Genomic DNA, 27,945 nt, shown 5'->3' with positions numbered 1-27,945 from the left:
AGACACAGCTGAAAATGACACAGGAGGCAGAAGAACGCAGGAAGCATTTATTGAGGGCCAGAGCTGAATTCTACAAGAGGCAAGAGGCAGGACACAGGCAAGCTCTAGCGGGTTAGAGGAGAGGCTGGGGAGAGGGCAGTGACAATGAGAGAACAGCCAGGGGCTGGCTTGGGAACTGCCGGTTTCTCAAGGCTGCCTCCTGCTAGTCCTTTGGGAAATGCAGGTAGAAATGGATCCTCTATGCTACTGCCTCAGCCAGAGGCCTGATGGTGTCCCGTCTCTGGGAGGGGCCCTTAGCCCCAGTCTCCTGTGCCACAAGGGACCCAGCAGCAGGTGGGGGCTTTGGCAAATATAGTCACTCATCATTAACTGAGTAAGAGCACCTTCTCATCTTCACACCAGCAGGAACATTCCTGAGGCCCAAGGAGCCCTCTAAGGTCACTCTTTCATTCCAAAGCACCCCGTCCCAACCCTATCTTCCGTACTGACCTTAACTCCCTCCAGCCTCACTTGGGGGTTCCAGATCTAACATCACCCTGGTAAGTCCCAAACCCACACTGTCCCTCACCTTTAGCAACATCCTGGTATCCTTTCACCTACATACGTTTGATCCTCAGCCAATTCCATCCCCTCAGCTGATCCTGAAGCTAATATTCTGAACCTCTAGAAGGCTCTACCAGCCAACTCTGGAAACTACAGAACTCAGCCATATTCCTCCCTGAGTCCCTCCTGGGGACTGGAATCAGAGCCACCAAGGTTTAGGGAACCAGTGAGGGCCTGCAGCCAGGCTCCCCCAGGTCACTGGGCACCAGGCACTAGCTAGGTCAGAGTGCACTGGGGAAGGGATGGGACAGGATAATGTCTATTTTTCTGGGCACAATATGGACACTGGGACTGAGGTCTGAAACTGAAGAAGGGGACATTTCCAAGGGGGCCAGTAATACAGGCAGACCCTAACCTAACACCCTGCTCATGTACCCAAGCTCATCGGCCCCTAAATTCAAGCCCAACTAGCCCACCACCACCACCCACCCCTCACTTCCTAATACCATGGAATGCATTTCAAGATTGGAAGAGCCCTCAGGGGTCATCTGAGCCAATCCTGTCCCCTGCTAGAATCTCCTCTATGCATCCTGGCCATGCTTTTCATATTTCCCATAACAAGTAACTCTTTGCCTCTCTCTTTCCCAATAAGCAACCCCAAACTGAGGACAGTCAGGTAAAGTCACATGGTAGCTCTGTATCTCTTCTCTCCCCAGTTCAGCTTTGAGCCCAGAACCTGCCATGAATGGGCCCAGAAGGAACAGATGAGCTGGGGGCCCAAGTCCTGGGCCTAAGGGAAATCACTGCCTTATAATTCTCTTATGGCTGCAGATAAGATGTCCTGGACAGTCTGAACTGGGATGGAGAAAGTAGCATGACAGGGACCCGGGGAGAATTTTCCTGCCTCTTCTCTCCAGAGGGGATAGTGGGACACCTTGAGCTGGCCTGGGAGACCTCTCTAAAGGTCATTGTGATAAAAATAGAGCTTGTCTGGGAAGGGATGGAAAACAGCTGCTCCTGCCTGGGACTTGGTGCCAGGGAGCCGGATGGTCAGGCCAGTGCCTGGACATTGAACACAGGCCTAAGATCTTCTGAACACACCCCGCTTGCCAGACTCCAGACAGCAGAGCCAGGAGTTGGGGGGAGGAGTATGGAACCCTGAAGGTAGCAAGTCCAGGGGTCCATATACACACTGCCCTGCCTCATCCAAGGCACTAACTAGTGTGTGTGTGTGTGTGTGTGTGTGTGTGAGAGAGAGAGAGAGAGAGACAGTGTGTGTGTGTGTGTGTATCTGTGTGTCTACTGATGGGATGGGGAATTTTGACATTTGTGGATTGCCTTGGCCAAAGCCACCATTAAACAGATGGGAAAGCTGAGGGTCAAACAAGGAAGGGTCTTACCCAGGGTCACACAACAGCTGAATGAGAGCAAGGGCTAGAACTCAAGCTTGCGTCCCTAACTCATCCCCAACCCCAGAGCTCTCCTCTGCTGACCCCTCATCTCTGGGGCTGCCCAAAGAGGCCAGACCCTTTGGGTCCCCCAGGTCTAATAAGCCTTCTTCTGGCTCTGCCCTCCCGGGGTGGGGTCGGGGGTGGGGCTCTAGGTGGTGCAGGAGGCCTCGGCGGGGAGGCTGCCACGCTTGAGCCGAAGGCTGCCATTCCACCCGCGGGGACAGATACTGTAGCCGAGGATGCCTGGAGACTTAGCCCCGGAGTCCTCGGAGTCGAGGGACACGTCGGAGTCCGTGGGCGAGCGGCGGTAGAGGAAGGGCCTGGGAGGCGCGGGCAGCGGGCTCCGGGGACTGGTGCAGGACGAAGGCCCGGCGGGCAACGGGCTCCGCGGGATGGGCGCGAAGGCGGCCCCCGGCACAGCAGCCGAGCCGGGGCGGGCGAGCTGTGGCGAGCGCATGCGCGGGGGCGGCGGCGGCGGCGCCCTCGGCGGGGAGAAGGGCCGCAGGTTCTCGGCGCCCGCTGACCGCGGGGAGGCGCTCTTGCGCCGGGCCGCATTGATGATGTTTCGCGCCAGAAGCGCCTGCAGCTGGCGGCTGGGAGGCCGCGCCTCGGTCTCGGGTCGCAGCGGGGACACTGAGCGCTCGCTCCACGAGGGAGACATGGGCGGCGGCGGCAGCGGCGGGGGGCTGCTCATGCTGCTCCCGCGGCCTGGCTCCCACGGCCCCGGGCTCACCCAGCCGTCTAGGCTGCTGGGGGGCCGGGACGCGCCCGGCGTCCAGGGTGGGGAGGTGGGCAGGCTCTCCCGGCGGTCCTGGGGAGAGAGCAGAGAGGGTGGGGCAGGCATTAGTGCTGGTGTCCTCCACACCGGGCTTTAGGAAGGGACGAAGTCCGATTTGTCCATTACACCGAGAAGGGAAGCCACCGATCCAAGTCAGGTAGTGCCTGCAATAAAACGCAGGCTCTCAAACTCTCAGCCCAAAACGCCTAAAGAGTCTCCGCTGTCTTGTGTCTGCCTCCGCGTTAAGAAGACTCGCTTTGGGGAGAGACGCCTTAACTTACTAACTGAGCTTGGGCAAGTTACTTCACCCCTCTGGGCTTCAGTTTCTGCTTCTGTAAAACGGGGTGTGATAACAGCACATAACCCTATAGGGTTGTTGTGAGGGTTAAATGAGATAACTGATGGAAAAGAACATTACGTATATTGGCACATTCCTTGGAAGAAAGTTCTCAATAGATGTTGATTATCATAAAGAAATACCAGAAGGGCCTGGCTCAGTGGCCCGCGCCTGTAATCCCAGCACTTTGGGAGGCCGAGGCGGGTGGATCACCTGAGGTCAGGAGTTCGAGACCAGCCTGGCCAACATGGAGAAACCCTGTCTCTACTAAAAATACAAAAATTAGCGGGCATGGTGGCGCGTGCCTGTAGTTACAGCTACTGCGGGGGCTGAGGCAGGAGGATCGCTTGAACCTGAGAGGCGGAGGTTGCAGTGAGCCGAGATCGTGCCACTGCACTCCATCCTGGGCAACGGAGCGAGACTCTGTCTCAATTAAAAAAAAAATACTAGAAGGATATAGAAGGATATACATGAAACTAAGGTGGTCACCTGTTAGGAAATGGGGTGAGAACAGGAACAGGGCACACAGCCTGAGGCACTGGGAGCTGCTCTGTCTGTGACACATCCTGGGAAGCTTTCAGTCAGGCTAGCTGAGGGAGGCTTCGGTTTCCCCATAACTTAGGGAGAGGAGCTGGGAGGGAGGTCCTGGACCCAGGGCCACATGGGAAGAACTAGATAGAGGCTGAGGTTAGTGTCTCAGGGCCAAATGCCAAGTCAGGGTGGGCTCTGTATGTCCTCTCGTCTGACCACAGTGTCACCCTGAACAGGGAGGTGGGGCCTAGAGCTCATGACCCAAGCCAGTCAACAACTATTGAGGCAGGGGAACCCGGTTCTTCAGCCAGGAGAGTAGGCTGGGGCAGGGAGATGGGAATAAGGCTTTTTGATATATTACTTTTTATATAAGTTTAGATTTCTGAACCAAAGGAATGTATTATCTATTATCAAAATTAAAATGTAAAAATATTGACCATTATTACTACTTTTTTTTTTTTTTTTGAGACGGAGTCTCGCACTGTCGCCCAGGCTGGAGTGCAGTGGCAGGATCTCAGCTCACTGCAAGCTCCGCCTCCCGGGTTCACGCCATTCTCCTGCCTCAGCCTCCCGAGTAGCTGGGACTACAGGCGCCCACCATCACACCCGGCTAATTTTTTGTATTTTTAGTAGAGACAGGGTTTCACCGTGTTAGCCAGGGTGGTCTCGATCTCCTGACCTCGTGATCTACCCGCCTCAGCCTCCCAAAGCCCTGGGATTACAGGCTTGAGCCACCGCGCCCGGCCTATTACTACTTTTTAAGATGGAGTTTCGTCCTTGTTGCCCAGGCTAGAGTGCAATGGCACAATCTCAGCTCACCGCAACCTCTGCCTCCCGGGTTCAAGTGATTCTCCTGCCTCAGCCTCCCAAATAGCTGGGATTACAGGCATGTGCCACTACACCTGGCTAATTTTGTATTTTTAGTAGAGACGGGGTTTCTCCATGTTGGTCAGGCTGGTCTCGAACTCCTGACCTCAGGTGATCCGCCCACCTCAGCCTCCCAAAGTGCTGGAATTACAGGCGTGAGCCACCGCTCCCGGCCAACTATTATTAAAGTTGGACTTAGGGAAAGACCCTCTCAGCCCCAAACCCCTTCCCATGTTGCCATAGTCACCTCCTCATCTTTCCTTGGATGCCTGAGCAGGGAGGAAGATCCCCCTGACAGATGGAAATACAAAAGGAAGTCGGGTCATTCCTCCCTAGGCAGCACACGCCCCTCACCGAGCTTTTTCACAGCATGGGGAGGGGAGTGTGGTTTTGGAGAGGCCAAGATGGTGAACAGCTTGGAGGCTATGACGCACTGGTCGGCGATGCACAGCCATACCTGTTTCCTATGTACTTAAGGACTTTCAGTCTATAAACTTCGTTCTCATCCTTTATCTCATTCGGTTTTCACAACAGACTAGTGAGGTAATTAGCATTACCACACCCATTTTTCAAATGATGAAAATGAAGCTCAGAGATGTAAATAACAATCTAGTGTGTTCTGCCCCACCAGGAAGTGTGTGTGTGTGTGTGTGTGTGTGCGCGCGCGCGTGTGCTGCTCAAAGGCTACATGTTTAAGCGGTTTGAACTGGTTTGGAAGTGGAGGGCTTGGGAATCCCTGCCTAACATGTATCTCCTGAACTTTCCAACTGTTCACCCAATCAGATACCAGCAATAACCAGTCCACCTTGCCATTCAATCCAATCCAAATTCACTAGCAGTCATCCGCCAGAGTTCAGAGCTAGCCAGTCCATTCCATGCTTCCTACCCAATCAAAATCTAGAACCATCCAAAGATTTATTCTTTCATCCAATCAGTGATCAGCCATAACCAAGCCAGTCATCCTCTCATCCAACTGAGAGTCTTCTAATTCCTCCCAATCCAAAGGAAATAAACACCAATTGTATCTTTTATCCAAACAGAATGTAGCAGCTGCCAGATGAGCCCAGACTCCAAACTGGATCCCTTTAACCTAAAGAGGAATGTTATACAACAGCCTGAGCAGGACATTTCTCATGGGATGCTAATGCTGGAGTGACCCTTAGAGACTCCCTAGGGACATCCAAGCTCCCAGTCATCAAGCTGAAAGTTAAGGCTCGGCCTGGGATCCCACTCTTTTCTTCCCAGGGTCAGAATTGTGTATACATGAGCCAGAGACACTGGGAGCTTCTCTGTGACAGTGGAACATCCCAGCCAGGCTGGCCACGGAAGGCAGACCCCACAGTTCAGGGAGAGGAGCTGGGAGGAAGGTCCCAGCTCCAGGGCTAGAAGAGGAGGGCTAGGGCCTAATGCCAAATCAGGGTGGGCTCTGGCATGACCCAACACCTGACTACAGTGCCACCCTGAGCAGGGAGGTGGGGCCTAGAGTTCACCACCCAAGCCAGTCAACAACCACCCAAGGCGGAGGAACCTGGGGTCTTCAGCCAGGAGAGTAGGCTGCACAGGAGAGCTATGATAACTACCTAAAAATCTCTAAAGCATCGTTTCTGCCTTTGGTGGCCACAAGGGGAAAGCTGGGGTCAACAAGTGGAAGGAATAACAATTCAGCCAAGACTGAAAAACAGAAGGGCTCAAACGGGGTTGAATGTTTGAGGGCAGTGGTAAGCATGACCTCACCCTAACAGCCATGCCTGGGCACTGACTCTGTGTGTATGTTTGGAGTGGGGGGTGTGCACAATACAAAAAGGCTGCAGGAAATCAGAACTGTTCACTTTCTGACAGAGAGCTCAATGCACCATGCACACCAGAGCTCCTTGGGAATGCTGTGGGTGAAAATTCAAAAAGTAGCATCCACTCAACGCAACCCCAGACCCAAAGCAGGGCACGTGTGTGGGGTGAATGCATAAGTAGAACACAGTCAAACCTGGACTGTCAGAGACCAAATGGTCTCTGAACTCCTTCTGTAATCCTTTCACTGCATAGAAGGGGAAACTGAGGCCCAGAGATTGGAAGAGGTTGTCTGAGGTCACACACGAATCAGATGTGGACCTGGGGCTAGAACCCAGTTCCCCTGACCCTTGATGGCAGTTCTTTCCTCCCCACCAGGGGCAGAAACTCCATGCTTTTAGCATCCAGACAGTGAAAACAATGGCAAATGTGGGAAATGGCCAAATTTAGATAATGGGGAGCAGGGAGGGGACCTAGGGAACTGGAGAGCGAATGCTGGCTAGAGGAATTTCTATTCCACTTGTAAAGAGCCCAAACAAACCTCAACCAGAAGAGGTAGTGCATTTTCCCCAAAAGTCCTCTACAGTATTTTTGGCCAAACTCTGTGGGAAGGAAAGAACAAAAGGTTGCAATTTGCACAGGATTCTGGCTCCCTGAGTGCTGTAGAGAGGAAGCCCTCATTTCCAAGCCAGCACACGTCTGTACCAGTGCAGAACCAGACACACGGCAGATGCAGGCAGCACGCAGGACACAGCCACACTTTCACACACAGTAATTAAGCAGGTCCACTCCACTTCCCAGGCTAGAATCAGGGAGGAGGAAGGGAACCCTGAACCCTAGCAGCACGGAAGAAAGAAAGAAGCAAGACGGATTTGAGGCAGAGTGTATTGAGAACATGAGAGAAAACAAAGTTGGGGGCAGAGCTCAGCCTGGCCGCAGGAGCTGCAGAATGAAGGGTGGGCTCTTCCATTGGTGGTCCTCAAGGGTTGAAGGGAGCAGGGGTCCAGGCCAGGGGCTTCACTCTGTTCTGAGAGAGGCCAGGCCTGAAGGAGCCGAGCTCACTCACAACTTCCCCACGCATACCCCCTCGATCTGTGTGAAATGAGCTCACTAAGAAGGCACCCCTGTTCCCATGGAGACAAGCCCAGAGCTCACAAAAACTGCAGGCTCAGCCCAGCATGGGCACTGCCTCCACCACCCCTTGCCCCACTAGGGAACCCAGAACTAGGGCTGGGAAAGAGAAGTGGGTGGTCTTTGGCCCCCAGCCTTGTGAAGCTTCCATCTGAATCCTGCCACTTGTGTCTGTATTCTCTCACCCCCTACAAGGCCTGGTTTGGTTGGGGGCTGTATCATATCATCTCTAAAAGTGTCAGAGGCGATGGGGAGTCTCCAGCTACCTGACTTAACACCCTCACTGTATGAATGCGGAAACTGAGACCTACAGACACACATGCAGTTGGTCTGTTAGAATCCAGGTCTCAAGTCCCAGATTTTCCTCAAAACTCTAAGATCTCCTCTGTCCCTTCCCACCGCACTGCTATGCACCTGTCCCAGCTCCTGCCATGCTCCTACTGTCCCCAGGCAATCCTGAGCCTGAGCCAGCCCAGCCTAGCCCAGGCATCCCTTGGCCTCCTGCAGCAGCTCATTCCAACCCTTCCCTCACCAGGTCACCCTCACAGCCATCTAACGCCACCTGTCCTTTAGCAATAGCCCATTTCCTTTCTCTTTCTTCCCAGGGGACTGTCTTGTCACTTACAAGGTCTTTCTTCAAAGCACCAGCCTATCCTCTCAGTCCTCACAGATTGTTACAGCTAGAAAAGCCCTCCTTGTATAAATGATAAAACTGAGGCCCAAAGAGAATGTGAGTGGGCCAAAGTCACAAAGCAAATGAGAAGGTGACATGGGACTGGAACCCTCCTCTCCTGCCTCCCCCTGGGCCCCGTTCCACTACACTGAGGTGGCTTCTTGTAGTCAGACAGATCTTGGTTGAATCTGAAGCCAAAACAGCCAATGGATATATGGCTAGGGGCCATCCTCCCTGTGGCACACCCACATCTGCACAGCCTCCTACAGGGCTCTCCTTCTCTTGGGGATCCCCTGGGACGTCCCCCACCCCTAGAGCAGTGACAGCAAGCCAGGTGGAATTGGGGCTGAGGCCTGGGCCCAGTGGTCTCCCTAAAACAGAGCCAGGCCTCAGAGGGGGCAGGAAGAAAAGCGTCAGACAGCAGTGGTGGGCTGAGTCCACAGCCAGCAGAAGGACCCTGGAGGGGAGCGCAGGCGGAGGCGAGGCAAAGCTCTCTGAAGCAGCGTAGAGGAAACGGTGTCCAGAAGACAGAGGCAGAAGAGACAGGCCCATGGAGGTGAGAATCCAGCAACAGGAAGAAAGATGTCAGGAGCTTGAGCCTCAGGAGGGAGGCCCCTCTGGGGCAGCTGAGGAGGCAGAGCCTTGGCTGGCTGACTCCACAGGCACTGGCAGGCTCTGTCTGCTCCAGAAGTTCCTGTTAGGATCCCCTTCTAGGCCACTCCCCCAGCAAGACGCTGGCATCAGACTGTGCATCCCTACAGCTCACAAAGGCCGGAGGATGCCCCTCTACCGCATCAGGGCTGCCAGACAGTTCTCTCTCCATGACCCTCCTCCCCACTCAGACATGGAGTCCGACCCCTGTTGTAGTAGGGGAGGGGCAGCTTCAGCTCAGAGAGGGGAGGCGACTCGCCCAAGGTCACAAAGCCAGCTGGTGGCCGCATCTGACCTTGAACCATGGACTCCCCATTCTCCTCACTCAGCTCTGTGACATTTCCTGCCACGTCTGCTCTCCATCTGGCCCTCAAGGAGGGGACCTTGACCGGCAGTGGGACCCCCATGGGGTTCATTACTTGAAGCAGAAGGAAGGCTTCCACACCTGAGCCTCGATCCCGGCGTTCCGGGTAGAGAAGGAGGGCCTGGGGGCCTGCTTGGCTCGGGGAGACCACGCCCTGGAGGGAGACACGGGGGAGATGTCACCGCCGTAAGGAGGGCTCACGGCAGTGGGCTGCAGGCTGTCCTGGCCGGGGGAGGTGTAGAGGCCCGGTGAGGAGCGGGAGGGCCGAGGCAGGGCAGGAGATGGAGGGAGAGCCCCCTTGGGCAGGTTGGGCACCAGGTCCAAGGAGCTGGGCTTGGCGGGCGAGGCAGCTCTTGGCGAGACCTTGGCAGGCTCCTTGATAGGTGAGAGGACAAAGAGCGAGGGCCGCAGCTGGTACGGTGGCTGCTTGGTGGGCTCTGGGCGCAGGACCCCATTCTCAGGCAGGTAGCCATGGTAGAGGGAGGCAGGTGGGGTCCGGGCTGGGCTTCGGGATGCCACTCGGAAGGCCCCGGGGGCGTTAGTGGGGTATTTCCAGGAGGAAGGCAGGGACATGGTAGGTGATGGGCAGCGGGCCAGCTCTGGCGTGTGGCTTGAAGACTCGATGACATATTTCTCCATCCGTGACTGGCGGCGGGCGTACAGCTCAGCCCCCTTCCCAGAGGCCTCGGAGAGGTTCTGGTTGGGTTTGGGCTTCGGCTTGGCCTGGATGCGGGGTGACTTGAGGCAGGAGGCCCACTCTGGGACCGCCTCCTCCGCCGCCGCGGGGCTGGCCCTGTCGCGATGTGCTGGCTCCTGCTGGAAGTTGGAGGCCTCGGCCCCCAGTGCGAAGGGCTCCTCCTCCACGCCTACCTCCCCCTGGTCCCTCTGCCGCCGCTTCTCATCCGCTGTCTGTACCAGATCCAGCAGGTCTGGATTCGGGGTCACCTTGGGCTTCTCCACAAAGGTAAACATGGATTTGCGGCTGCCCCGGCGGGCCATCGACTCCTCCAGAATGCCTGTCTTGCTGGCAGGAACTGCCTGGCCCTTCAGATGAGAAGACTTGGGGTCGGAGCTGGGATACAGGGCAGAATATGAGGGAGGAGACCTCACCCAGGAAGCCAGAGGGGCTGTGGACAAGGTCTCAGTGTAGGTGGGGGGTGCAGTGAAGTTCCCCAAGGGGCGTCTCTCTGAGGCCGGGCTTCGATGCCCCATCATCCTCCTTTCCACCATGGGGCTGCGGGACATTATGTGTCTCTGTGGCCGGGGGCTCCTGTCTGGCAAACCTGGGGGCTGGGGAGCCGGGGCCTTCTCCCCAAAATGTCGTCTCTCTAGCATGGGGCTCCTCTCCATCTGGCTGGTGCCTCCTGGCGCCTGGATCCCAAAAGGCCTGGCCGTCCTGTTGACCACTGATGGGGGCTTGGCCAATGTGAAGTGGACCTCACTGTAGACCTTGGTGGGCGTGGTGGCAGCTGCTGGCCCAGACATCTCTTGATCTGCTGACACCACTAGGGTGTCGGGCTGGATGTCAATGAGCAGGGAGCTGGACATGAAATCTGAGGCTGGGGGCCTGGAGCTGGGGATGAGCGTAGCTTCTCTGGAGAAGGTGCTGGTGGTGGTAGCTGGAGTTGATACCTTGTCAATCAGGAGTGTGCTGCATCTCACCTCCTCAGCCGGTGCCTGGGGTTGCCCGTCAGCACACAGGGTGCTGGGTTTGGAAGCAGGCCCTGTGCCATTGGATGGGAGTTGGGCCTCCGAGGAATTCTGTTGGATGCTAGAAAGTGGCAGGCTCTGTGGGACGACAGTTGCCGGTGGGTTCTGATTGACATCGGTGGCTGGCGGATTGTGGCTGCTGTTAGAAGCTGGTGTGGTGAGCGTGGCACTGGGCGAGGCAAGGTTTTGGTTGACATCTGCAGCTGGGCTGTGGACCTCAGCTGGAGGTGGGGCCGGTGAGGACTGCTGGGCCTCTCGGTTTTGGGACAGGTGCAGCCCATTGGCCGTCAGCAGCGCTGCATTCTCCTTTAGATAAACCACCAGCGGTACCTCTTCCTCCTCACTGGCCACCTTCTCCAGGTGCCGCAGCAAGCTAGCCTCCTCTGAGTACCCCTCCATGCTGTGGCCAGGGACCCCTCTGTCGGGGCTCTGGGGATTGGGCTGCCGTGGAGGGCCTGGCTCCGGCAGCGAGGTGGAACTCAGGCTGAGCCCCGGCGCATGGCCTGGGGGGCTTGCAGGGAGCACTCTGAGGGACTCTTGGCTGGGCTTCTGTCCCCTCTGGCCGTGGCTCTCCAAGGTGAACTCGTTCACCCTCTGCCGGCGCCTGTTGAAGAGCTGGACACCTCGGGAATTGGAGCTGGGAGGGGTGGTCAGCTGGGCTGCAATCTGCTGGCTCCGCGCCTTGGCCTCTTTCAGATCCTTCTCCGTGAGGCTAGTGCTCCGGCCCAACGCTGCAGGGAGGGACAGAAGCCCAGTTAGCAAACAGGAATGCAGTGACACAGGGTGCACAGACAGACAGGCGGACAGAGATGGTCGCCTCGGCCCTTCCTACACAGGATCTCTTCTGGAATTTAATCGTCACTCACTGTTTCTTAGAATTAGCTCACTTCGTAATCAGCCCTGACCTACCTTTCATGGCCCAACTCAAATGCCACCACGTCTACGCCACCCTGATTATCCTCTCAGGATTAACTGGTCCCTGATTTGGATTCCCCCTGACAGTTGCTGATATGGCACTTTACGAAACTGAGTATGAACACATCACCCTAGAAGTCCCACCATGTCCCCGGTTCCTCCCCACTGCCTTCTCCTCTCTCATTAGGCTCTGCCACACTGGCTTGCTTTCTCTTCCTTGGAAATGCCAAGTATGTTCCTGCCCCAGGGCCTTTGGACTTGCTGCTCCCTCTGCTTAGAATAATCTTTTCCCAGGTAGCCATCCATGCTGGTTCCTATCTTGCCACTCAAGTCTCAGCTGGAATATCCCCTCTCTGGAGGCACCTTTCCTTCTCCTATCCCATCTGTTTTGTTTTCTCCATAGCATTCACCAAGTTGAAATGATCTTTATGTTTCCCTGTCTACTATCTGTCTCCTCACCTACAGCATAGCTCCAAGGGGCAATGACCTTGCCTGACTTTTTTGTTTTGTTTTGTTTTGTTTTGTTGTTGTTGTTTTGCGAAGGAGTGTCGCTCCTGTCACCCAGGCTAGAGTGCAGTGGCGCAATCTCGGCTCACTGCAACCGCTGCCTCCCACGTTCAAGTGATTCTCCTGCCTCAGCCTCCCGAGTAGCTGGGACTACAGGCATGTGCCACCATGCCCGGCTAATTTTTGTATTTTTAGTAGAGACAGGGTTTCACCATGTAGGCCAGGCTGGTCTCGAACTCCTGACCTCAGGTGATCCACCCACCTCGGCCTCCCAAAGTGCTGGGATTACAGGCGTGAGCCACAGTGCCTGGCCACCTGACTTGTTTATCACTCTAACAGCAGCCCCTAGAACAGCACCTGTCATACAGGGGTACTCAGTAGATATTGCTGAATGCACAAATGAACCTCCAGAATATTTTCTGTGTGCCTTCCTTAGGGCCCTTTATACTTTCAGAATTATAGTATAGGAATGTGCTCTAATTTTTTTAAACAAAAATATTTTAATAAACCACTGTCTGCTTTAATTTTTTACATTTGTATTTATTTATTTTTTTGAGACAGTGTCTCATTCTGTCACCCAGGCTGGAGTGCAGTGATGAGATCTCAGCTCATTGCAGCCTCGACGTCCTGGGATCAAGTGATTCTCCTGCCTCAGCTCCCCAAGTAGCTGGGACTACAGATGTGTGCCACCATACTCGGCTAATTTTTGTATTTTTTTTGTAGAGACAGGGTTTCACCATGTTGCTTAGGCTGGTCTCAAACTCAGGTGGGCTCAAGTGATCCGCCCACCTCAGTCTCTCAAAGTGCTGGGATTACAGGCATGTGCTTTGATTTTATAAAGAGATGCCACTAATATTTCCCCTTTTTAGAGTAGGTAATACATTCACATAGTCTAAAAATTTATTTATTCATTCATTTTTATTTTATTTTTGCTCTTCTGAGACAGGGTCTTGCTCTGTTGCCCAGGCTGGCATGCAGTGGCACCATCATAGCTCACTGCAGCCTCAACCTCCTGGGCTCACGTCATCCTCCCACCTCAGCCTCCCAAATATCTGGACTATCGGTGTGCGCCACCATGCTTAGCCAATTTTTTTTTTTTTTTTGTATTTTTTGTAGAGAAGGAGTCTTGCTATGTTGCCCAGGCTGGTCTCAAACTCCTGGGCCCAGGTGATACTCTGGCCTTGGCTTCCTAAAATGCTGAGATTATAGGCATGAGCCACCATACCTGGCCCTAAAAATTAAAACATAAAAAGGTATACAGTAAAAAGTGTCACCCCATCCCTGATTACTGTGTATCACAATCAGTTTCTTCTATATCCTCCCAGGATTTCTTCCCACTTTTACTTAAATAATCATGATTTTAAAATTTACATCTTTTAACACTAGGAAAGTAACAAATTGAGCTAGTTTCACCAATGACTACTCTAGAACATTGCATTCTTTTATCTGCACGAGACCACAATGAGACAAGCATTGCTTGCCTGTGTTTTACAGAAGAAGAAACGGAGGTTCAGAGATATATAAGGAACTGCCCCAAGGTTGCAAAGCCAAGGGTGACAAAGCTGGAGTCAGAACTGTTCTTTCTGGAGTCTCCAGTCCATGCTCAAGCTGTCTACTCATCCCAAAAGGCCTCTTTGGGACATAAGGGGCAGGAACAAGGTCATCATGGGTCGGGGTTCAGTCTGGGACTTGAGGTGCTGAGATCAGGCTGAGTTCAGTCCCCTATTAATCTATAAGATCACTATAGGCCACCATTTCTCTTTCTATCCCCAGTGCCCAGCTGGCACACAGTTGATGCTCAATTTATAATTGTTGAATAATAAATGAACAAATGCTGCATGAACAAATGCATTGACAGACAGGTGGATGGATCAGCCTGTGACCAGGGTCAGAAGCAACATCAGTGGCTAAGAAAATTCCTCCCTCCATCGCCCCTCTCCTCCCTACTGTGGGAAGCTAATTAGTTCTTGAGGAATCTGACCCTGCCCTCCCCTCCCTTGCCCTCATTAGCACTGGCCATGGCATGCTGAGTCTGTCTCCAGGGACAGTCTTTCCAGGCATCTTGCCAGCGAGGCTCTGAATTCATGGACTCTCAGAGCTGGAAGAATTCTTATAGAGGAGGTATTTCATCGCCACCCTGTTTTATAGGTGGGAAACAGAGATCCAGAGAATAGCCCAGGGTAGAGCCGGCTGACCCCACATGGGACCCACAGGGAGGCCCACACGGAGCAGAGAAGCTGTGACCAGCAGCGTCACAGCAGCTCCACTGGGGCCAGGCCAAGCAGCCACAGGCTTTCTGGCCCCAACCTCCTTCTTCCCTCCTCCATCGAACCTGGTTTTCCCCTAACCTATTAGAAACAGTGAAAGCACACAGCCTATCCCACCCACCCATGATACTACTCCCCTCCCTCAGTAGGACTCCTCTCCTGCCTGGATCACCCTATCTATTAAAGATGTCTATCAGCCACCTATTAGCCAGGCTGCTCCCCTGGGAGGAGCCTAAAGGACCGGGTGCCAGCCACACAGGAGGGCTCTGAGAGGTTGCTCAGCTCATGCAGTGTCTGTCTCCCCTGCTCTGCTTAGAAACCAGGCCTCCTGGCCTGAATCCAAGCTCTGCCATTTGCTAGCCATGTGACCTTGGCAAGTTACTATACCTCTCAGAGCCACAGTCTCCTTAACTTGACATGAGTGTTGGGAGGCCACAGTGAGATCATGAAAATGCCAAGGCCTGACAGCCATGAAGCCCAGGTGGACAGACAGAGGGCTCATGCTATCCTGGCATAAGCTGGCAATTGGTCATCCCATTTCACTCCCTGGAAAAGGTCAGATACTCTTCTAGCACAGGAGATTGACTGAAGGTCAAATAGCAGGAGATTCCAGAGCTACAGGGAGGCAAAGCTTACTGCCCCAAAACACGGAATCTCGGAATCTCAGAGGTGGCTGTCACCAAGTCCAATCCCCACACAATTCTTGCATCTTCAAAGCCACACCCTTGAGTGTGCAAGTCTCTGTTTACATACTCAGGTGACGAGCTCAATCCCCCAGGAGGTGTCTTCCACTAATTAACATTCCTCAGCTAGAAAGTTCCTCCTTACATTCACTTCCATCCACTTTTTTTTTTTTTTTTTTTTTTCTGAGACAGGGTCTTGCTCTGTCGCTGGAGGGCAGTGGCACCATCATGGTTCACTGTAGCCTCAACCTTCCAGGCTCAAGCAATCCTCCCACCTCGGCCTCCTGAGTAACTGGGACTACAGGCATATACCCCTATGCCTGGCTAATTTTTGTATTTTTTGTAGAGACAGGATTTCACTACATTGCCCAGGCTGATCTTGAATTCCTGAGCTCAAGTGATCCACCCACCTCAGCCTCCCAAAGTGCTGGGATTACAGGTGTGAGCCACCACGTCCAGCCTTCATCCACTTTCTTGATGTGGTTCTGCCTCCCCAGGCTGCACAGAAAAAAAGTCTTCTCAGCCGGGTGCGGTGGCTCACGACTGTAATCCTAGCATTCTTGGGGGCCAAGGCAGGCAGATCACGAGATCAGGAGTTCGAGACCAGCCTGGCCAATATGGTGAAGCCCCATCTCTACTAAAAATATAAAAATTAGCCAAGCGTGGTGGCGGGTGCCTGTAATCCCAGCTACTTGGGAGGCTGAGGCAAAAGAATCGCTTGAACTAGGTAGGCAGAGGTTGCGGTGAGCCGAGATCACGCCACTGCACTGCAGCCTGGGCAACAGAGCGACATTCCGTCTCAAAAAAAAAAAAAAAAAAAAGTTTTCTCATTCATTCCAGGCTGACAGCCCTGCAGATTTGCAGATACATCAGATCCCCTTGGGACAGGGTCAGGATAAACATCTCCAGTCTTGCCAGTGTTTCTTATGACACAGTTGCAGCAATAGTAGCCAATATTGATTGGTCACTTACTGTATACCTATACACATACTTTACTCATATTACTTAATTTCCAAAACAACCCTACAAATCACAAACTATTATTATGCACACTTTATTGATGAGAAATCTACGGCTCAGAGAAGTAAAGTGAGCTGCCCAAGATCACACAGCCAGAAGGAGTAGAGCTGTGTTCACACCTGGCTCTACGTTACTGCAGAGAGCACCAGGCTCCTGGCTGGCTGGTTCCCACTGTGTGAGGCTCATAGAAAGCACTTCAGTGTTTGATTACTCCAGACCTCTCAATGCCCCTGCATTTTTCTGCTTTTCTCTTTACTGGCTCTAGAAGGCCATGGGTTTAGAAAATCCTCAAATGTCAGAGTCTGAAGGGCCTTTAGAAATAAGCTGGCCTGGGAGGCCCAGCCAGGGAAGGGGTCAGAGAGGAGGATGTGAGCCCAAGACCAGGTCAGCTGACTCTCAGTGAGGCTCCATTCACAGCCTGCGCTGCTGCTAAGATCCCATCACCACCACCTCTCTGAGCTTAGAACTGCTCCCAAGCTACTGTTCTGGAACAAGAGGAATGGCAGAAAAGGCCAGGAGGTAACACAGCCCTGCCCTCCAAGGCAAGCTCCTGCAGCCCGCACTGCAGCCCACAGTGACTCCATGGAAAAGGAATTCAGCAGGAGGTTTGGACCAGATCCAGCCAGCCATCCAGATGATTTTCGCCACCCTTCACAACAAAGCTGGGGAGGCGGGGGGACACCCCAGAGTCCCTTGTAGCAGGGCACCAGGGGGCAACTCCATCTAAAATTCCTCAGACTAGGGAGCTGCCCTCTCTGGCAATATCCCAGGCAGCAGCTGCTCAAGATCATGCTCTTGGTGTCAAAGGTGGGGGTGGGGAGGTAGCCAAAGGCTACAGGGGACAGGTAACTCATTGAACCCTCAATCAGCCTGGCTGTGGCCTGCACTTGTGCAAGTCAGGATGTCCCCACCGCCACCCGACCTAAACTTCTGCAGGGCCAGGTTGGGGTGCTAGCCCTTTAAAGACCCACTCTGGACATTGGATCAGGAGCCCTGAAGATAGGCCTTCAAGAGAGGAAGGGGTAGAGGGCGGGCACAATGAAAAGCTGCCTGGGGTCAGGAGACTTGGGTCCAACAGGGTAAATCCTGAAGTGGGGGAGTAGGCGAGAAGCCCCAGCACAGCCATTAGAAGGGGGTTTGCAATGACTGCTGTCACTACTGAGCCCCGGCTGCAGCCCAGGCGCAGTGCTGTGCACTTTATGCTCACCACCTTGTTCAGTTCTTACAACAGCTCCAAGACATTAGTCCTGTGATTCTTCTCATTCTGCAGATGAAACTGGGGCTCAGAGAGACCTGCCCAGGGTCACACAACTTATGAGTGGCGGACCTGGAATTCAAACTCAGAAAAGTCTGGCTCTGAGTCTGATCTCCTAACTATTCTCCTTCCAGACTAAGACTCTGGAAAGCGGAAAAACAAGAGAGGCTCCAGTGCTCTTGGATGATGGTCTGCAAAGCCCTCTGCTTCCTCATCTCATGATCAATGCCCCTTGGCAATGTCTTCTCCCCTGCAAACCCAGCTGCCTAGAACAACTCCTTCTTTCTCCCACTTCTTCCTCTCAGGAGAAGAGTTGATAAACTCATTCTTACTAAGGTAGAAAGGACTGCTAGGGCATGAAAGATGAGTAGAGTGGAAAGATCACAATGCTGGGAGTCAGGCCCAGTTCTGGTTTGGCGTAGAAAGGGACAAACCTTTCCCCCACCCCTACCACCCACTGTGGACAGCTGCCTGTTCTGCCCACCACTGGGGCCCGTGTGGACGAAGGATCCACAGGAGGGAGGTGGGGCCGGGGAAGGGAGGCCAGAGCAGAAGGTCAGGACAGGGAGAATTCAAGGAAATGCTTCTTCACACGATGCCGTCAATGGGAGTGTCCAGCCAGGGTCGGGTGGGGCGGGGTGGGACAGGGAGCCAGGGGTAGGAATAGAGATTGGCTCAAGGCAGCCCATTGTGGTAGTCCAGGGGTCTTGGCAACAGGAAGGGTAAACAGGCTGGGTAAACTGCCCCCCCTGGTGAGGTCAGGAAGGAACCAATGACTGGCCACTGCACAACCTCTGGCTCAGCTGGGGGCAGGAAAATGGAGAGGCCTGAGTAATGGCCTGGCTACCTTGCCAGCCCCTTCCCTATTCCTCCCACTGAAAGGAGGAAATGACACAGGCTCCATGCCCTGGGGAATTCTCCATCCCCAGAGTCATGGCGAGCGCAACCTGACTGGGGTCGGCAGACTGCCAGACCTCCTCTTGGGAGGAGAATAATCTAGGCTTTGGTGGGAAGGACTGCCGGGCATGGGAAAAGACACAGAAATGGGGTGGGGAGCCCCAGGCCCAGCCCCCGCCTCACCACTCACAGGCTGGCAGAAATCACCACATACCTCTCCCTTGATGCCCAGAGGAGAGACTAAGATCAGAGGGGGGATGCCACATGCCCTAAGTCATATACCCCAAGCCACAAAGGCACCTCCGGGTGCTCATCTTACTTACTCTGCTGGGTCCTCCCTGAAGCCAAGCTTCCCCCTGGATGCTCCTGCCGGCCTTCAGGCCTCGGTTCTCAAAGCCTCCGGCAAAGGCAGCCAATTGCCTGGCTGACGAAGCCAGGAAAATCCCACATCGGCAGCAACATGAAGGAGCTGGATATGACTTTTCTCCTCCACAGATGACTCAGCCCAGCTCTTTATCAGGAAAACCGATTTTGCAACAGCCTTTTAAATGGCCTCTCCACCCCCAGTCTCTCCCCCGCCAATCTACCCGCCCCACGCTGCCAGATTCATCTTCCTCCCTCCGGGCTCCACTCATGCCTCTCTCCTGCTCAAAACCCTCTGCTGCCTCCCCAGGACATGGAGGATCAAGAGGAGAGTCCTCATCCTGGCATTCAAACCCCTGCCATCGGGGCCTGCCCAAGAGCTCACTCACCTTCTCTCTGTGCCCTCAGCAACAGTGGAGGGAGTTCAGTGGCTTGCAGTTCCCACAGCTGCCCAATGAATTCCTGCCTGCAAAGCAGCGTTTGCACAGACCCCCTCTACCGGGAGCCCTCCTCTGTCTCACATCCTTTCTACATGCCCTAATCCTTCAGATTTCCGGCCTACCTAGAATGCCACCACCCCCTCCAAAAAGCCTTCTCCCTGATTCATCAATGTTCTATCGGCATCACTTAATAACCATCACCTTGTGTATTATTTATTCTAGTAAAAGTAATCTTTCAGAGTGTGCTCACCACATGCCAGGTAGCAGGACAGGGCCTTACTTCACTTACTTCCACAGCAACCCATGAGGCCAGCACTATCCTCATCTCCATATTAGAGAAGACGCTGGCTCAGAGGGGTGCAGCGACTTGCTCAAGGTCACACAGCCAGCCAGAGGAAGAACTGAAATTCAAGCCCAGTTTGGCCTAATGCCCAGTGCAGGGCCAGTCACGTGGGCCACGCTGCCCCCTCCCAGTGTTTTGCTTTGTAGCAATCAGGGGCTGGGTCCTATTTTCCCGCAGAGACTGCAATGGCCTCGAGGGCAGGGGCCTCTACTGCTTCACTTCTGTATTCCTCCCTTGTCCCCACCACATCTTCCACTGGCACTTGCAGAATAAACATGAAATCTATGAGAATGACAAGAGCCAACATTTTGGGAGCACCAGATGCTGCCAAGCCAAGGGTTTAACGTGCCTTTTCTCATTTAATCATTTAATACTCACAGCAACTCATAGAGGAGGTTCCCTTATCCCCATTTCGTAGATGAGGAAGATGAGGCACACAGAAGCAGCTAACTCACCCCAGGTCTCACAGCTTAGCAAGGGGCCCCTGCGGTCTGACTGATCTCAAGCCTGGACGCCTTCCTTCTGAAGAGCTCCCCACAAAGCAAATTCACCTTCCTTACTCACCCACCCAGGCCCAGCCCAACGGCCACTTCTTGTAGGACGCCCTCATCAATCCATTCAGACTCCTAGATCAGTGCTCCTCCCCTGTTCAACCTGGCCCAGAGGCCCCAGAGCAGGAACAGGGCTCAGAGGAAACGGCAGGTTGAGAAAACTCAGAAACCCAGGGGAAGGAGTCTGGGCCTGGCCAAACTTCTGGTTTCTCTCTGCTGGCAGTGGGTCGGGATCAGGGAGGGCAGAGATGGAGGGGTAAGGGGAAGCTAAGATGAGGGCTCCACAGTCAGTGCAGGCCTGACCCATCTTCTATCCTTGCAGACCACAAGCCCTGCTCCCTGCTGGCTGACCAGGGCCCTGCCAAAGGCCAGGAGCCACAGCCTCTCTCTTGCCCATTCTACTGGGGTAATCAATCTATAATCAGTCGATTTTTAGAAACTTTGAGATGGTAACCCAGAGAGAGGCAGGCTAAGCCCCAGATATACAGCAAACTGAAAAGGGAGGGCTCACAGAGAGGATCACAGGATCACAGCCCAGGCTTCCACCTCTCCAGTCCAACCCTGGTGAGCTAGGCCTGTGCTCATGAAGCTCCCTCCTGCTGTTTCACTCGCCCCACCCCCAGCTCCCTGGGAGCCTTGGGAGTACAGAAAGGACCGTCACACCCTGCCTTTCCAGAGAAAACACATAATCTAAAAGACAAAAAGGTGGCAAGCCAGCGCAGGGAAAGAGGTGGTTTCCCCTAAACTGTGCCTCTGCCAGGGTCAGGGCGGGGCCTAGGTCATCTGTGGGTCCCCTCCACTCTTCCCAGGGCCTGACACACTCTGGGCCCACCACAAAGATGTGGTCCCTCCCCTTAGCCCTGTGCCAGCCTAGGGCCAGGACTGGTCTCCGGCCTCTGTAAATGTCCCCAGACTCAGCAGAAGCCATCACCCAGGAGGGGTTGAAACCATCACTGTGTTGACTAAATAAACTACTAAAGGACGAGCACTTCCACAATCCAAAGCCTCCCCCTTCACATTTTGCTTCACCATTCATCCCTAGAGACAAATTTTAGATTTGTCTAAATCCAAGATTCATCTAGATTCTAGATCAAAGATCTAGAGGGTGGTTCCTGGGAGTGGCAGGAGAAGGAAGGAGAAAGTAACACGTTTGTGAGAGAAGAAGGAGATGAAATCTCAAATCACTGTGTTAGACCTAAGAGGAAGAATGTTTCATGAAGTGAGGGGAGAACATAGAACCTAAGAGAAAGATGAATTAGGATGAAGCAATCCAGGAAGGCTCCCTGGAGGAGGTGACATATGTCCTAGCTCTTGAAAGATGGAGATAAGGAGGCATTCTAAGCAATGATGATAGCTCAGCAGAGACTAGGAGGTTCAAGATAACCCCCATCCCACTCCCCTACCTATCCCCATACCCCAAATCAAGACCAGCTGAATACAAAGGAAACTTTGATAGAGGAACACACTGATTGGGCTTGCCCAGAGGCCAGGGGTGAATGGGGAGGGCCAGGCACAGTTCCACAGGAGCTATGTACATTATCAGGCTCATGCCCGGAGACCAGAACCTGGGCCTCTGGGTGGGTTACATAACTGCCCCCGACTCCGTGGGCCACAGAGCCAGCTGGGACCCTCCGCCTCCACCTCTCCTGCCATCTGTCTCAGCAGCTTCCTTCTTATAGGAAAGGATGCCATGCAGCCCAGCTGAAAGCGAAGGCCAGCGCCCTGTGGTAAATTCCCCACATTCCTTCCTCACAGAAAAATAAATAAAGAAAAACGCAGGAGGAATGATAATGACAAAGTCACCGCACATGGGGTAAACAACAGAGAGATGAGGTTTATCCCCAGGAGCCGTCATCACCAGCCTGGGGCTCTGGGACAGACAAACCTGCCCCCAACCCCTGCGGGTACCCCAGATGGGGTCTCAGGCTTGCTCACAGCTGCCAAAGAAGGCACTGGGAATCTCTCAGTCGTGGCAGGTGGTCACCATGTGCAAACTCCTCAGGGGCCGGGTGCACTCATGTTCATTACTCAAGTTGCTGCTTACTGAGCACTTCTAATGTGCGAGGCGTTCGGTTTCAGTGTTACCATTTTTCATCATGTTTTATTTTATCCTCACAAGCTGTGAGTTAGGGAGTACCATTATTCCCATTTTACAGATGAGGAAACTGAGCCTCAAAAAGAAAGGTTTTGTGATTTGTCAAGGTTATTTGGCCAGTGAGTGGATTGTGGGTTTCCAGCCGGCCCCTCACTCCTGAATCCATTCAGCCTGCCCGCTCCTCCCAGAGACAGCCCTCCTTTACCAAATCCAATCAGAGGTGCAGCCAGTTCTTCCCCCATCTATGGCTCAGCAAGGCATCCTATTCAAATTGCTGGGCTACCTTCAGTAAATCACTTCACCTCTCTGAGTCTCAACTTCATCATCAGTAAAACAGGGACAATAATATCTGCTTTGCAGAGTAGCTGCTGAGTAAATGAGATGCAGCAATGATTTCTAAAGTATAAAGCACTGTGCACACATTGGGGGGTGGTTAACTGTAGGCTTTTGCACACACCCACCTCTGCATAACTCGACCAGGCTGGGGCCTTATCTGTCTCTCTCCCTGTCTTCACCACCCCTCTCTGGGTCTGGTCTCACTCTTCTGCACATTATCAGACACAGTCCGACCCCATCCCCCTTCCCAACACCCCCCACCCCCGCATCCTCTCTGCAGAGGGGATCCCCATGTCACTTCTAGGCAGAACCAGTTTTGAACCCCAGGCCCCCTCAGAGGAGGACACCATGGCTCTGGGGTGCTGGAGGCTGCTGACCCTGCCATGGCCCTCTCCTCTGCTCCCATTCACCAATTACCAGGCGGGTTTGGCCCCACTCCCACAGGAGAAGTCTCCTGCCGGGGAGAGGCTGAATCAGGCAGTCCTGCCCTCCATGTTTCCCTCAAACTACAAAAGAAAAGAAGACTAGAAGTTAGGAGATTTGGTTCCAGGGTCTGTCCTGCCACAATTTGGGTGAGACGCTGGGCTGATCCCTGACCCTCTTGGGGCCTCAGTGCATCCAATTTGTCCAAAGGAGAGATTGGACTGGACTGGTGGTTCCTAGAGTGTGGTGCCCCCACCACTAATGGAAGCAAAAAGGATTTTAGGTGGTACCCTGATATTTAAAATCTTAATAGTTATATACATTTCAAATGTAAATTGGAAAAGAGGTATCATGAATACACTTGTGATCTCAGGTATGTTACTGCTTAAGGAGAGGCTAAAGTGGACATTTCACTAACAAAATTTAAAGAAAATATGTATAGGTGGTGCATGGATTCATTCATTCAACAAGTATTTATTATACACCAACTAAGGGCCAGGCACTGTTCACAGGCATGGAGGGAAACAGATTAAAATCTCTGCTTGCATTCGAGTAAGGGAACAAGATAATAAATACACAAGTAAGTCAGATGGTAAATGCTATAAAAAAATAAAGCAGGGACTGGAGGTATATGGACTGTAAGGGGTGAGGAGTGATTTGCAAAGGTAGATATGATAACCAAAGCCATCCTCACTGAGAAGGCACATCTGAGCAAAGAACAGAAGAAGGTGAGAGAGTGAGGCATATGCGTGTCTAGGGCAACAATGCAGGCAGAGGGAACAGCAAGTGCTAAGGTCCTGAGGCAGGCTCATACCTGGCAGGTTTAAGAATGATACACATAATGTGGAGGTAGGACACGAATAAGAAAAGTGTAGGCTGGGTGCGGTGGCTCACGCCTATAATCCCAGCACTTTGGGAGGCCGAGGCAGGCAGATCACTTGAGGTCAGGAGTTCAAGACCAGCCTGGCCAACGTGGTGAAACCCCCGTCTCTACAAAAAATATTTGCCAGGCATGGTAGCGCATGCGTGTAATCCCAGCTATTTGAGGGGCTGAGGCAAGAGAATCACTTCAACCCAGGAGGCGGAGGTCACAGTGAGCCAAGATTGCATCACTGCACTCCAGCCTGGGCGACAGAGTGAGACTCTGTCTAAAAAAAGCAAACAAACAAAAAAATGTTTTCTCTAATGGCCCTTCTCCTTCTGAGCTCTGCATTGCAACCATTTACATACACACACATACACCTGCAACATACACGCATTCTCAGTAGCCTCTTAATGCTGGAGAGGCTCCAGCCGGCAGCAGCACATCCTCCTCTGCACGTATGCCCACACACAGAGGTGCTGCTTGCTTCAAGCCTGTGCTACACACAGCAGAGCGTGCCCAGGCACGCATGTACACCCACAGAGGGGGCAGGACATACACATAAATATGTGCACACTGAGCACCCACAGGTACACGGGACTCATGTGGAAGGCTGGCATGGATGGACGGGCATCAGGTACACACCTTGTGGGACATATGTGTTTCCTTCCTGCCAGCCTGCCCTGTCTTCAGGTAACCGGGTTAGCAGACAACTCTTGCCTTGAGGGCACATGCTCCTGGAGAATGGACAATGCACCGACGGTGTGGTTTCAAATTCATTTCTCCAGTATCTTTGCATCTCACTCATAGTCTCCCTTTTCCAAGGGTACATTAAAATCTGCCACTTGATGCTCAAATGATCCGGGGGATCATGTGGCTGTGGAGAGTGTCCCCTTTGTGTGTGTGTGTGTGTGTGTGTGTGTGTGTGTGTGTGTGTGTGTGTGTTTAAGACAGGGTCTCACTCTGTCACCCAGGCTGGCAGGCTGGAGTGCAGTGGTGCAATTACAGCTTATGGCAGTGACCTTCCAGGGACAAGTGATCCTCCTGCCTCAGCCTCCCAAGTAGCTGGGACTACAGGCATGCACCACCACACCCGGCTAATTTTAAAAAAATTTTTGTACAGACGAGGTCTCGCTTGTTGCCCAGGCTGGTCTCAAACTCCTGGGCTCAAGCAATCCTCCTGCCTTGGTCTCTCCAAGTGTTGGGATTACAAGCATAAGCCACTATGCCCAGTCAAATGTCCCCTTTTCTATCCTTATTGCCATTAAACAGGATAAGCCATGTGAAATGCCTACCACAGCACCATACACCTTAGCACCACCACCAGCATCCTCATGTGTCACCAAAGTCATCTCCACCTTCATTCCTCTAGGGCACTTGGAGGCAACTGAAGAGTAGAGGGAAAGGATCAGGCCAGGAGCTGGAGATCTGGGTTTTAGCCTCAACCTGGTCTCCAATTCAATGTGAAGCCTCTGGGAAGTTCCTTCCCCTCTCTGGTCCAAATCAGAAACTTGCAGGTGCTTCAGAATCCCTCAGGGAATGTGGTCAAGATGCAGATTCCTGGGCTCTACCCTAGACCCGAGTAACCACTGAATATACACCGTAACAGGCTCCCGAAGGGGTTATGTGTACAGCCAGGTTGGGGACCCACAGGGCTTTAGAGTCCATGATCTTATAACTAAGTGTGTAAGTTAGTTAACACAAGAAAATGTCTGGAATACAGACTTGCACACAGTAAGACTCCATAATGTTAATAAAAATATATTTAATAAAAAATATTTATATAATTGTCTTTTTTTAATTTTTATTTTAATAGAGGTGCGTTTTCACTATGTTTCCCAGGCTGGTCTTGAACTCCTGAGCTCAAGCAATCCTCCTACCTTGGCCTTCTAAAGTGCTGAGATTATAGGAATGAGCCACCGCACACAGCCTATGATAATTATATATGGTCATTTTATAGCATTCCTTGAATATGCACAACACTTTTATAGTTTTCCTAGCACTTTTCATCCATCAGAGATAGAGACAGAGCAAGGATTGTTACACCATTTTACAGACTAGAAAACTGAGGCAGAGAAAGGGCAAGGGACCTGCCCAGGATCTCACTGCACATGGTTCATTGGCTCCTAGCCAGAGCCATTGGCACAGCCTCATGAGGCGCCTACCTCGGGGCCTTATCCTCTCATCCCATGTGATTTTGACTCCCACTCCGCAATGTAACTGTCCTACCACGCCAGGTTTATGAAAACTCTGAGCACACATGACTTCTCCATGACTCTGGAGAATACGACAACCTTAACCAGTTAATTTCCTTCCAGCCACAAGACCCCTCTCACTGGCAGTGCAGAGAGTTCCCAGAGCCCTAACGCTACACACTACCATCTGATCTAAAATAGTTGTTTTATTCTAACTAATCTGAGTTCAACCTGATCACTAGCTATGGGGACCTTTAGCAAGCCTTATATGTGGGGAGCCTCAGTTTCCTCTAAAAGATTCTTAATTCCCACTCTGCTATGTTATTGCTCAGATCAGCTCTCACATAGGCAAAGGCCTGAAACCTATACTACTGCACATTAACTCTCTGGCTAAAATGTGAGCTCCTGGAAGGCAGGAACCCTGTTTCCTCCACCCATGCACCCACACCTACAGTATGTAATATATGCTCAATAAATATATGCGGAATGCATGATGAAAGGAAATGGTATGGCCAAAGCAGCTCTTTTCTAGTCCTAACTGACCATGGTATTTCATGAGTCGTTTCCCAGGTCGAGGGGCAGGGACTCTGAGCAGGGATGAACAGGGCCAGAAGGAATGGTTTCTGGGTCCTGGGAAATTGCCCTCCCATCTGCACACAGTGGACCGCCTGCCATGGCTGTGGTGAAGGCCACGCTGGGAGGGCGGTGTTCTGGGAGTCCTGAATGTAATCCTGTTGACTCACAAACATAAATAATGCACTAGTATGTTCTCTCCTCACCACCCTGTCACACTAAGAATAGCACCGGCTACTCTTTCAGGGATTCCAAGGGGAAGAGGGCAGGACAGCAAGATAGGGACAAGCAGGGAAAGACGTCACTGGGCTATGGACCATCAAGCACTCCTTCTCCAAGCCTATAAAGCAGAGGAGCCTGGAGGGCAGAGCCGAAAGGGCCCTTAGAGGCCAACTGTCAGGGTCTCAAGGGGTGAGCAGATGGCACCCACCCCTCCACCAGCCTGTTTTATCTTTTCCTCCTCCTTTCTGACGCCCATCCTAATAAAGCCTGTGCCTCTAACTTACCCCTCCACACTCCTCCCCCTCCTTGCTCATGGGATGAATAAATATAGAGTGGGTGGGTGCCCTCTTAGGTGTTTATATGTAAAGCTTTAGAGAAGGAAAAATATGCTATAGATTTTCATTTATCTTAAGTTTAAAAATAACTGACCTAGAACAGTGCTTCTCATAGTTTAAAGTACATGGAAATTACTCAGGAATGTTGTCAAAATGCAGATTGTAATTCAAGAAGTCTGGGATGTGGCCTGGGATTCTGCATTTCTAACAAGCTTCTGGGTGATGCTGATACTGCATCCATGGGCCATACATTGAGTGCAGAAAAATTAGAGTATTTCTCTATAATGGAGACGGGGAAACTGATGCCCAGGGAGAAAAAGGGGTGTGCCCTAGAGCGTACAGCAGAGCTGGGCTCAGGATGCAAGCCTCCCGCCTGCCATCCCAGGGCTTTGGCTCCGGGGTTGGCGGGGGGTTGGTGCCTGGAATGGAACAGGGGACAGGCAGCCGTTACAGGCAGTGGAAGTAGATCCGGGGCGGCCTTCATTCAGACACAAGCTGACCCTCCTTTGTCCACAGACTCCCACAGGGAATAAAAGGAAATAAGAACTCACCTGAACAGGGGCACTCAGCTTGAGTGACCGCAGCCTCCTGCCCAGGAACGCGCTCTCACCAGCTTGCATCTGAGGCCTGCTGGGCCTCCATAACCCTCCTTGAAGAGAGGAGGGAGAGATGGCCCCAGACTCTGCATTTAGCCACCTCAAGAAGTGGCTGGGGGGGGCATGAATGGGGTCTGTTGATAGCACTATCAGGGTGGACATCCAAGGGAAAGACGAAAGGAAAGGAGGAAAGACCGGCCTCCCAGATCAGCACCAGCATGCTCCTCTTTCCTATGATCTGCCTCA

At 52.8% G+C, this 27,945-nt stretch overlaps 1 protein-coding gene across 1 annotated transcript; it reads right to left on the bottom strand.

Moving 5' to 3' along the window:
- Positions 1-33: 33 nt before the first annotated feature.
- Positions 34-18,972, bottom strand: SYNPO (synaptopodin). The gene is made up of 3 exons (XM_032158372.2): positions 18,689-18,972; positions 9,193-11,552; positions 34-2,805 (listed from the first exon to the last, which is right to left on the bottom strand). The coding sequence occupies exons 2-3, from the start codon at positions 11,218-11,220 to the stop codon at positions 2,143-2,145; spliced, it is 2,691 nt and encodes an 896-aa protein (XP_032014263.1). The 5' UTR covers positions 11,221-11,552; positions 18,689-18,972; the 3' UTR covers positions 34-2,142.
- Between the last annotated feature and the right edge of the window lie 8,973 nt (positions 18,973-27,945).

Source organism: Hylobates moloch, unplaced genomic scaffold (assembly GCF_009828535.3).
Source record: "Hylobates moloch isolate HMO894 unplaced genomic scaffold, HMol_V3 SCAFFOLD_6, whole genome shotgun sequence".
NCBI lineage: Eukaryota > Metazoa > Chordata > Mammalia > Primates > Hylobatidae > Hylobates > Hylobates moloch.
The sequence above is the reverse complement of the archived record's forward strand: the minus strand, read 5'-3'. Positions and strand labels throughout refer to the sequence as shown.

What these genes read in the sequence shown, in the direction of transcription:
- SYNPO (XM_032158372.2), bottom strand. Translation starts at nt 11,220, where the DNA reads ATGGAGGGGTACTCAGAGGAGGCTAGCTTGCTGCGGCACCTGGAGAAG. An exon ending in ACGCCGGGATCGAGGCTCAG is followed by an intron (nt 2,806 to 9,192) that starts GTGTGGAAGCCT and finishes CTCTCTCCCCAG; the next exon opens with GACCGCCGGGAGAGCCTGCC.